Here is an 11,453-nt window from a genome sequence, read left to right as displayed (position 1 = left end):
GTACAATCACTTGATGCATGTTAACGACAACCCCTTAGGCTGTCGTTAGCATTTTCATTTTAAAAACGCTTATTTTTTATATGTTCTTTTTATACAATTAAAATTGAGGAGGGAGTACAATAAAAATACAAGGCCAGATAATACAAATACAAAGCATCATCAAAACATAAGAATACTCCGAATATGACATAATAATAAGAACTATAACAACAGATTCAAAAAGGGATATCTTGTAAACATTCTTTAATTTGAAAGAATAAAAAATAGAATTGGTTTTTATCATCAGCGCCCGAAGAAATATTTTGCGATGGAAACCCCGGTATCGCAACTGTAAACATTCTTTAATGTCTCAAATATTTTTTTTTCTTTGTAAACATTCTTTAATGTCTCAAATATTGAACTAACGTTATTACTTATTCACCAAATGTTTGTTAGAATCCCAACATAGTAAGCCCATATCATATTTACACTACGATTTTTGATGTTTCCTGGACTAATTTCATCCTTCAAATATTAACTCTAATTAATTTAATTTTTCTTACAGTTTTCAATTACATTAATATGTGTATCAATTTTGATTAAAGTGTGTTGCTTTACCTTCTTGAATCTGATACTGATTACAAAAATGTTTTTTATTTCTTAAATTTCTAACATCTATGAATAAGTTTACATGATAGATTTGTCAATTTTCAATTGGTTGTAACAATTGTAACTTTATAGGCTATTGGTCTTAAGTGGGCAGATGAGAAGTTGCTGTTTAATGCTTCAACTACATCAAGTGATGCTTTAGTCAGGTTTGTAATGCCATTGCTTCTCGTTATAATTTATCGTCTTTCCCTAACTACAATATCGATGAACTACGAAACAAAGTTATCGTGTTTATGAATTGAAAAGCTTATGTAGATTTGTGATTTTGCTGAACCAGGTGAAAAAAATCATGAAAAAAAGTACTAGGTGATCTTGTAGTCTTACAATTATAATTCATTTATAAATAAACTAGTAGATTATGTTGTAGTCTGTTGGGCCTCATGCTTCATACTTAATTTAATTTAACTAATTGAATTATAAAGCATATAAGGACAAGCATGACTAAGCTATAACTGTATTATCTTGAAGTCATCTTGTTTGACTCTGCTTACATTTTGTTTTCTGAAATTGGATTACTCTGGTTGCGTTTTAACATTGGCATTTTATGTTTGAAAACAGTATTACAAACACAGAAAAGGAGAAACTTTCTACAGATGACATTAACAGGATGGTTAAACTATGTTGTACAGAGCATTTTTCGAGTCTACGAGAAGCAGACTACATGCAGAAAATAAGGGAGTTCAATGATAGACTTGATATGGTAACGTTAACCACTATGCTATTGCTATCTCATTTTCGACATTTTAGAATTATATGAGTACTGGTAAGTGGTAACTGGTGTTATACTTTTCTTGATGACTACCCCTATTCAGCTGTAAACTTTGTTTTATTAAAAAAAAAAAAAAAAAAAAAAAAAAAAAAAAAGCTGTAAACTATTATTGATTACCTGCAAATCAACTAAATTTCAGACTATAGTTAGATACTTTAGTCGATATAACAAATCTAACCTATCTCTGTTGTATTTGAAGGTGAAGAATTTAGTGAGACCGGGGTGTTCTCACGAGGTATTGAACACTGCGTTGAGTTATATGACGTCACTTGCCAATTTTCTCTCCCATATGCCACAAAAACTTCAGGCATCACTTTGAACATAATCTCTTGTTATGGTTATGATGCCTTTTATTTGTTACCCAGTGTGCTTTTATTATCATTATATTTAGTTATGTCATAATTATAGGAATAAATAATTGTTAGTGTTTAATGTGTAATCCGATAAAGAGGTATAGGAGTGAGTTTTTATCTTAATTACCCAGTGATTTGTTTTTTTAGTGACTTTTGTTCCCTTTTTTGAGCAAATTGACTGCTTGTTCTTCTTCCATAAGTTCATCCAATTCTATACTCTTGACCATTTTATGGGATACTTAAATATGTGAGAGTGCAGCCGCAATTCGGTTTGGGGGTAAAAATGACGTAATCCAACCCAACCCATGTGGTTAACCTACTAAATTGGACCTGACCCGTGTACCAGTTTAGGTCGAATTTAAAGACCTGTTACAGAATTACAGGTCAAAGGTTATGGGTCAGTTTCATGTCAAATGAGTCAATCAGATGCAAATCACATGGTTCTTGTCCTGTTGTACTTGACCATCTCCTAGTCCTCGACCTCTCCCGGACCCCCGACCTCAACATCGGCCACGTCCATAGTCTTCACGCTTCAAGTTTCCACAACTACAATGCTCACACCTATGCTCCTTTCCCTTCTGTTTTGAGTTAATATGGACTGATCCAACAACAATTGCTTCAAAAAGCGAACCTACAAAGAGATATGGAACAGCGTATTTTGATACAACTAATGACCTGTATGAATGAATCTCACAGGATATCTAAACCAGATGCAAATCACAATTTCATAAGTCACAAAGATTATGAAAAATATAAATCAAATACGAGTTTATTGCTTTGTTTACTGATAACCATACTTATTTGTTGTTACCTTAACCTTGTGTGTTTCAAGTGATAATAGACACACTCACTTTTGTTGATGCTTAATAGGAAATCCTACTTATGTGACTCCATCTTTAGCTAACCTAGAGGTGGCAAGATGGGTGGGCTGGGTAAATTGGTCAAATTAACAAGCAACTTTGTTGTTTTTCCATGGGTCAAGTTGGGTTGACCCATTTGTCAATATTATTAAGCGTAATATTAACATTTTCGATTAAATGAATTAAAAAAGATTTTACACTTTAAAAACTTGGGACAACATATTCCTTTTTCTTTTCACCCAATAATCTTAGTTTACTTATTGAACCTTTTATAGACATAAGTAGAGTGATCTTATTCGTGTTTTTTTTAAACTGGGTTAAAATTGCCACCTTTATCTGAGTATGATGTCATGTTGTAAATGCCATGCAAATGAGACTAATGCTTATACTTCATCATGATCAAAGGTTGCAAAATTGGTAGGTCGCTGGGTTGGGTTGGTTTGGCTGGGTACGTGACATTCTAAGTTTTTGAAAACACTTCTGGTGACTTTTGACCCATTCAACTTGTTGCACCAAGTTTCTTAACGATCAGTCAATCGATTTGGAAGATAAAATGCAACCAAAATTCATGTCCATATATATCATCATACGGAGTTTGTCATAACTAATACTCTCGATTTGTACCTTACATTTGATATACACCTCTCTTCTATTTTTGTTAGCAAATACAATTTTACAATCGATAGCAAAAGAAATTCAATTAAAAGCATCGCAAACGTTGATTCTACTGTATGCTTTTGCTTCATTACAGTCTGAAAGTTGACCACTTTTGTGCTGATTGTCACGAATTTGATCTATAAATATGATCAATATAAAGCAACAAACGTCAATAATTAGTTTGGTTTAAGGATTTGTAAAAATAGATTAGGTTTTAATTGATGTATTTGACATATTGACAACCCAATATAGATTAAAGTTGCAGTTTTCATAAAATGTAAGGTGCTCATAAGCAGCTTTATATTTAGTCTTGACAAAATCCCTCTGACTTATAATAGTCAAATCTGGTAAATTTTGGTCATATATCTGATATATATGAATAGTCAAACCTGGTATTACAGTATAAAAAGGCATCAATCAATTGAGGTGCAAAAATACCATCTCTCAATAAACCTTTTATCCATACACAAAACAGACCAGAACAACAGATAACAGATATCAAAATCGATAACTTTAATTAAAAAAATAAAACTGTGTGCAAGCATTTGTGTAACAAATACATACAACTAACTAAAGAGAAACGGTACGCCTATAAAGTACTTCATCATCACTCTCATCTTCCTCATCAGAAACCATCTGATTACTCGGTAACTCTAATTTCCCACCCATAACAAACGACGGTCCTTCAATCTCCGTCTCAATATAATCCGCATACAATCTTTCTTCAAATCTTTGATCGCTACAATTAAGAAACCAAGACAACGAACTCCTTATACCCTTATGCTGTAACCTTTGGTACCTCGGTTTAATCCTCGATTCCAAACCATACGTGAAATATTCCGGAAACTCAACCAATTCTTTCAATGGCCGTCCCATTTCGCTCTTGAAAAAATAAAAACTATTTTTCATTAAACCAACTTGTAAAGCAACTAATTGTGGGCATTTTATAATCATCTTACCAACATCTTCTAATGTAAAACCTCGACCAATAAGAAAGTCAACCGGCTTCATAATCACATTTTGACCAAGACTAACTACTTGCGGCATTCTTTCAATCACGCGCGCGAAACCGTCGGGATCGATCTTAAGCTTCAAGTTGAAAAAGTATTGTTGTGTTGACAACTTAGCCTTTAACGGAAGACCTAGAATTTGTGGGTATTGAGCAATAATAGACGCGAGTAGCTCCTTTCGAACCCCGAAGCTAGTCAAACAATCAACGTTCGGTTTGACCATTTCATCGAGGTCATACCCTACTAAATACGCGCGTTTTTCAAACATCCTCGCCAACACTTTTTTCGGTAAACCTAAAGAAATTAGATACTCGACTAGTGGTTTGATCATAGTCCCAACTCTCATACCCAAAAAGTACGGATATTGTGTCACCATCGGACCAATATCTCGTGGATTAACACCGATACTAACCAAATACGCAACCGAAGTACTCATAGTCCCTTCTAACTTAAACCCTAACAATTCGGGATACTTCATTAAAACATAACCAATATCTTGTCTTTCAACGTCTAAACCACGCAAAAACCTAATTACGGGAACAAGTTCAACAACAACACTAGCATGAAGTACTTGTGGATACTTTTTCACAAACTCGCCCATTTTTGACCTTTGAATTCCAACTTTTTCCAAATACCCTAAAACCGGGATAATGTTCTTTCTTACACTACAACCAAGCATTAAGGGGTACTCGTTAATATCATCAATCGTTAGCCCTATTTTTTGCAAGAATTCGACACGTTCACGCATCACATCGATAGTAGACGGTAACTCTAACTCCTCTAATTCATCAGGGATTATTCCTATGCTTTTCAAGTAATCAGAAATTATAACCCTAGATACGAGTTTTTCTTTTCTACCTTGAACAACACCCCATGTAACTGTAGGCATTTCATATTCAGGGAATTTGGATGATTGGGTGGAATAGGGTTTATTCCATAGAACCCTAATTTGGGGTTTTATACATGGTTTAGGGGAAAGTAGAAAGCTTTTTGATTCGTTAGATATAAATTGAATTGGGTTTATTAGGAATGATTTAAAAGACTGTTTTTTTCTTAAGAGATGGATCATTTCAGCTAAAATAATGAGAAATTAGGGTTTAAAAGTAATTGGGGGTAACTGAAGTTAGGGTTTATGTATAGCAAAATTAGAGATATGGAAACAGACTTACTTTGAAAAAATGAATATGAAGATTGTTTGATTGTGTTCGTGCCTGCTAATCGAAAAAGATGACTCTGTTTTTATGCGTATTGTGTTTGCGAGCTTGCACGATGATACAATAACTCGGTATCAATTTTTTTTATTTATAAAATTTAAGTTTTTTTTCTTTAGTTTCTAACATGATGATGATAACACAAACATCTTTAAAAGTTATTTTTTTTTATACTTTTAATTTTTTATTATTATTATTTTTTAACATAGTTTTCTTTTCTTTTGTTTCTAACATGTTTGATAACACACATTTTAACCTAATTTATGAAACCGAATTTTTCTGAACCGATTTTGGTACATCCCTTGTAGTATAGTTAAATAAACAATAAACTTGTAAAAATTAATGAAAACGTATAACCTAGATGACTATCGAACCACAACAAAACTTCCATCATGTTCATATTTTAGTTTACTTTAAATTTATAGTACCACTGCCAACCACGAACAGAAATGACTATCACATCAATATCACATCAACATTTTATGACCGACACTAACTCAGAACTAATTAATCTCAACTACAATATACGTCGGCGTCATCACATGGACTCACTTTAATTATTTTAATAATTAGAATTATTATTATTTGTATTTATATTTATATTTATATTTATATTTATGTTTTTGTATTATTATTGTTATTAAAAAATATTAAAGTATTAATAGTAATATTATTGTTATATTATTACCAATAATACTAATTATCATGGATTAGGTGAAATGTAATCGGGTGGAAATCTACTTTTCAAGGGATATTCATGTAATATGATTATCTTTTATAATTTCAACTATACCACTTAATTTTTTTTTTTTTTTTGTGTGGCAAAAAACGATAACATTAATAACGGATCCGATGATCAACTCGTACAACCGATACAATAGAGTCCAAAACGAGCTCTAGTTAATACTAAACAGACCTAATCAAACGGCTCACCAACATGGAGAGAAATCGCGTTTTACAAGGAAACAAAACCAACTAAAGCTATAACAACAAGAATCTAAAATACTGGTTATACTACACATAGACAATTTAAAAAAAGAACGAAAACCAACGGTGACGATCAGGAGAACGCCGACCGCCACCACAATACACAGAGAACTCAGCAAGCAGCGACGCCCCAACCGTCTGAAAAAGAGTCCAATCCGCAAAAAGCCGCTTCAGCCCCCGAGTCTGAACCAGATCTCCAACAGGGAGATCGTCGCCTGGACCAAACCCGGAAGTGTCCTCGACAGGAAGAAACTCGCACACGAATCCACGGTTAACACCACCCAACACCACGACAGAGCCCAAAACCACCACCGACCCCTGAAACTCCTCATAAGCCACCCCCAACCACCAAAAAACTGAGCACTATCGGTGGCCACCACCAACAGGGATGCAGACCATCGCCTAACACCAACCCACCGGATAATCTCCGGCTCCCACTGGCGGCCACCACCAACGGGGTGGTGGACAGCTGTGACGACCCAAAAATTTTCGAACAAATTTAAACTTTATCTTTATATCATTAGATAAATATTTCAAACATATATATTACGTACAAATTTACAATTCTAGATAAAAATATATATATATTTTAACTTAGTCATAAAACGTCCTGATTTAAAATAATATATTTTGATAAACAACGAGTCACTGATTTATAGAAGCAAATGACCACAACGCTCAAATATATAAGTTACATATCTTATAAAATGATTCATTGTTGTCTAAGTCTAATTTTTGTAAAAGGTACACGTCGCGTAACGTAAAAGGCTAGTTTTCTAAACATACGAAAGTGCGTTCGAAAAACCGAAAGTGGTACATGAGTCGAGTGATAATGTACGAGTCATTTGAACAAAAATTACATTTTTACTACGCACGTAAATATAATATAATATTTAATTGATTCTAAAGATTTAATATATTATATATTAATTAATATTATTTATGTTAACCAAATGTAAATTGAGTGTCGGCAGTCTTTTGTTTAGTACATATGAGCTGGTAACAAGACCTCATGCGATCGCATGAGGCCTCCCTCACTTTCTCATACGATCGCATGAGAGGGTTAGGTGGGTAACATCTATTTAAGTCGAACGAAATTCGGGTTCTGGTAACTCATTTCATCACACATCTTCCCAGAAACATAAATATTTATATATATTATTAATATTATTATTATTAATATTAAGTTTATTAATATTAATCTTATTAGTATTAGTATTTTAAATAGCATTATTATTAGTAATATACATAAAATATTACGACGAGGTCATGAGTGCATTAATTTCAAAATGGATTTTATGAGCGGAATGAAGCTAAGAAAATTATGGGCTATAGCTATGGAGGTTATGGGTAATGTTCGGGGGTATGCTCATGAGGTCAAACTAGTGTTTATCATCTCCGTTGCATCTACATACCTTTCCTGTAATATTGAATCTCAATATTAATACGTGAGTACTCATAAATTAACTTTTATATATTAATAGTATATCCCTAACTAGTGCTCGAGAATATATGATTATGCATGCTTGTACTTTTTGATATTGCCATTAGATAGGTTAGGTTGAATCTTGAATTAGTTACATATGTGGTTGAGATAAGGTATAAGATATGCATGTCGTTGGAAAGCTGACGAAAAATTAAGAACTTTTCATTTAGAATTCGTGTGATTTCGATGAACGGATTAAAAGATACGACCAACTGAATTTTTGTATTGTTATTAAAATGATTATTATTATTACTATCGTCGTTATTATCGTCGTAATTATTATTATTACAAAATAATACAACTTTTACACATTATTATTATTGTCAATTTTATTTTATTAAATAAATATGATACAAAGATATTTTTACCACGCGTAATATAATTACATTAATAATACCTATCACTATAGTTTTACGATATTAATTGAACTTCATAAATTTGATAAAAGTATATTTTTATCATATATAAATTTTAATATATTTTTTTTATTTATAAATGATTTTTATTATTTACTTTAATAAAAACCGATAAATATATTTAAAACGACTATATTTATGTTATATAATAAACAAGTATAGATTTTGGATATCATTTTGAGTCAAGTTGACTTTTGTTGACTTTTGCATGATAATCTCGAGCATTAGGATTGTGATACACTATGATCAAACCTAGCTTATTAGACATGTATTGACCAACATATGTTCTCTAGGTTGAGATCTACGGTTAATTTTGCATTCCGAGTTTCGGTCACTTTTTGGTGAATGACCTTATGTGCTGCTAAGGTGAGTTCCATTTGCTCCCTTTTTAATTGCTTTTGCAATATATATTTTTGGGCTGAGAATACATGCACTTTATTTTAAACGCAATGGATACAAGTACATACTAAATTCTACACTGAGTTTGAACCGAAAATCCCTTAGCTTTGGTAACTAGTAACTGCCAGTTATAAGAACTGATGGGCGCGAGTAGTTATATATGGATCCATAGGGCTTGATATCCCCGTCCGAGATAGAGCACTAGCCTTTTAACGGACGTATGCTATTTGAGAAGCGTACACGTTGGTTTGCGTGTATTATTAAGATGATTATACAAAGGGTATAAATTATATATACGTTAAGTTTAGTTACCAGGGTGCTCAATTTCGTAGAATATTTTGATAAACGTTTCTGGATGAAACAATTGAAAACTTGTGATTCACCTTTATATACAGATTATGCGCAACATTAAAACTATGAACTCACCAACCTTTGTGTTGACACTTTTAAGCATGTTTATTCTCAGGTTTCTAGAAGTCTTCCGCTGTTTACTTATACGTTATACAAGCTATGTGCATGGAGTCATACATGCTTTATTCAAGAAAACTTTGCATTCACAAAATCATCACCATGTATATTATTTTGACTGCATTGTCAACGGATGTAGTATTGTAAACTATTATTTACGGTGATTGTCTATACGTAGAAATCATCAGATATTAAAGACCTTGGAATTAGATATTCATTTATGGTGTGCCTTTTCAAAAGAATGCAATGTTTACAAAACGTATCATATAGAGGTCAAAACCTCACTATGAAATCGATGAATGATGTATTCGTTCAAAAGGGATTTGGACGGGTCATCACAGTTGGTATCAGAGTTTGAGGTCATAGGGAACCATAATTTGCATTAGTGTGTTTAACTGGTAGTTGTTAGGATGCATTAGTGAGTCTGGACTATGACCGTATCTGTTTTTACCGAGTTTTACTTATCATTTCTTGTCGAAAATTACATGCTTATCATTCTTAAGTCTAGACACGTTTCATGCATTTATTGCATATATAGTATACAGACGAATTCACATCTTAGCATATCTATTACTGTAAACTTTGCTTGACATCTTCCGAAAATTCCTCCGTGATTTATGGGATTTTGGTATTATATATACATATGTAAATTATGTGTTGGAGAATACCAATCTAAGTCCTATAATCTATTTCATATCAAAAATCAATTCCCTGATTATACAAGATGGATCACATATCTAGTTCAAATTCCTTAGATTCTGACAACTATTCCGATATGGATTTTCACTCGAACTCCGAAAGCAGTGTAACCGGAATGGATCAACCAATTAGCCATCATCTTTTCTGGATGAATTGGGGGTGGATTCGTAGCCTAGTTAATCATTGGAGACAAGAAGAAGGTGATCCCTTCCATCCACCACATTGCCCTTTTGGCGAAGAACCTGATGCACTTACCGGCGAACCTGTTCGTAATACCATTTTCTCTCTCATTTCCCGAGTATCTCATCACGATTATATACTATCTCAAATTCTAGATCTTATTCGTTCACTCGTCCGAACCGACAATCATCCCGGTGTAGTAGAAGAAGTCAACGAGCTTCGCGCTCGGGTTGTGGCTTTGGAGAATATGGTGCAAAGATTACAAGCACCAGCAGCATCACCTGTATCAACAGTACCACCATCATCAACACCAACAGTATCATTACCACCACCAACAACAACATCCGCATCCCACACCTCAACATCACAATCTGTACCTCGAACATCAACGTCATACGCACCATAAATACTAAGGAATACCAACAACAACAAACGATGAAGTATTGATTCATAACTTCATCGAAGAAATATTCTGCAGAGAATATGTAGTTTCTAAAAGTTTTAGAAATTACTTATTCTAGTTCTAATTGTAAACCAGATGAGTGAGCGAATAGAAATGATGAAATAAAACCCTGATCAGAATGGTGCACGATTTACAAGCTAGATCTGTTTTACCAGCAGCATCAACAGTACCGTCAGCATCACCAGCACCGTCAGTACCGTCAGCATCATCAGCATCAGCAGTATATACAACATCACAAGCTCCGCCAGATCCATAATCACCGCAAACATCATCACTAATCAACAACGCGTATATCGTATCAACGAGTTATGAAGTATTAACTCATTCCCTCTGAAGAAATTATATGTATATTTTATATATATATATGAATTTTAAGATAAAAAAAAATCTTTTCGTACTAAGCTATTACGTGTGAATCTTAACTAGTAGGTACTACTCGGTTAATTCATATTACTAATATGCTATGATGTACAACCTTCGTTAACGACTTAACCATCGTTAACTACAATCTCTGTTTCAACTCAATGAATTTCATTTCATAATAAACTTAGTGTATTAATAAACTACATGTTTGATTTTACACTTTTATCTTCAATGTACTTGAAACTTTCTAGAAAACATCATTTATCTTATGAAGTTCATAAGAATTCCACGAGCACTAATATCATTCACCGAGGAAATATCAATAAAAATGAATAACGAAGTATTGATTCATAATTTCATTTACGTCGAAGAGATAATCCACGAAGATTACAAAATTTCTAAAGTTTTAGAGATTATTCATTTCTAGTTCTAGCTGAAAATCATATGAATTTAATATGATATTAACTCATTAAATCTGTATTAC

At 33.0% G+C, this 11,453-nt stretch overlaps 2 protein-coding genes across 2 annotated transcripts; one reads left to right on the top strand and one right to left on the bottom strand.

Moving 5' to 3' along the window:
- Positions 1 to 287: 287 nt before the first annotated feature.
- Positions 288 to 1,781, top strand: LOC139861647 (uncharacterized). The gene is made up of 4 exons (XM_071850108.1): positions 288 to 319; positions 721 to 794; positions 1,207 to 1,348; positions 1,617 to 1,781. Exons 1-4 carry the CDS (start codon positions 308 to 310, stop codon positions 1,734 to 1,736), a joined length of 348 nt encoding a protein of 115 aa, XP_071706209.1. The 5' UTR covers positions 288 to 307; the 3' UTR covers positions 1,737 to 1,781.
- A 1,939-nt stretch (positions 1,782 to 3,720) lies between these two features.
- LOC139862537 (transcription termination factor MTERF4, chloroplastic) lies at positions 3,721 to 5,366 on the bottom strand. Its single transcript, XM_071851153.1, has one exon. The coding sequence runs from the start codon at positions 5,364 to 5,366 to the stop codon at positions 3,858 to 3,860; it is 1,509 nt and encodes a 502-aa protein (XP_071707254.1). The 3' UTR covers positions 3,721 to 3,857.
- Positions 5,367 to 11,453: the final 6,087 nt, after the last annotated feature.

Source organism: Rutidosis leptorrhynchoides, chromosome 8 (assembly GCF_046630445.1).
Source record: "Rutidosis leptorrhynchoides isolate AG116_Rl617_1_P2 chromosome 8, CSIRO_AGI_Rlap_v1, whole genome shotgun sequence".
In the NCBI taxonomy this organism is placed as follows: Eukaryota; Viridiplantae; Streptophyta; class Magnoliopsida; order Asterales; family Asteraceae; genus Rutidosis; species Rutidosis leptorrhynchoides.
Note: the sequence above shows the minus strand (reverse complement) of the source record. Positions and strands in the feature narration are given on the sequence as shown.

Excerpts from the sequence above, each read along its gene's own strand:
- LOC139862537 (XM_071851153.1), bottom strand. The coding sequence starts at position 5,366 with ATGATCCATCTCTTAAGAAAAAAACAGTCTTTTAAATCATTCCTAATA.
- LOC139861647 (XM_071850108.1), top strand. Across the intron at positions 795-1,206 it reads TCAAGTGATGCTTTAGTCAG|TATTACAAACACAGAAAAGG; the intron begins GTTTGTAATGCC and ends GTTTGAAAACAG. Across the intron at positions 1,349-1,616 it reads TCAATGATAGACTTGATATG|GTGAAGAATTTAGTGAGACC; the intron begins GTAACGTTAACC and ends TTGTATTTGAAG.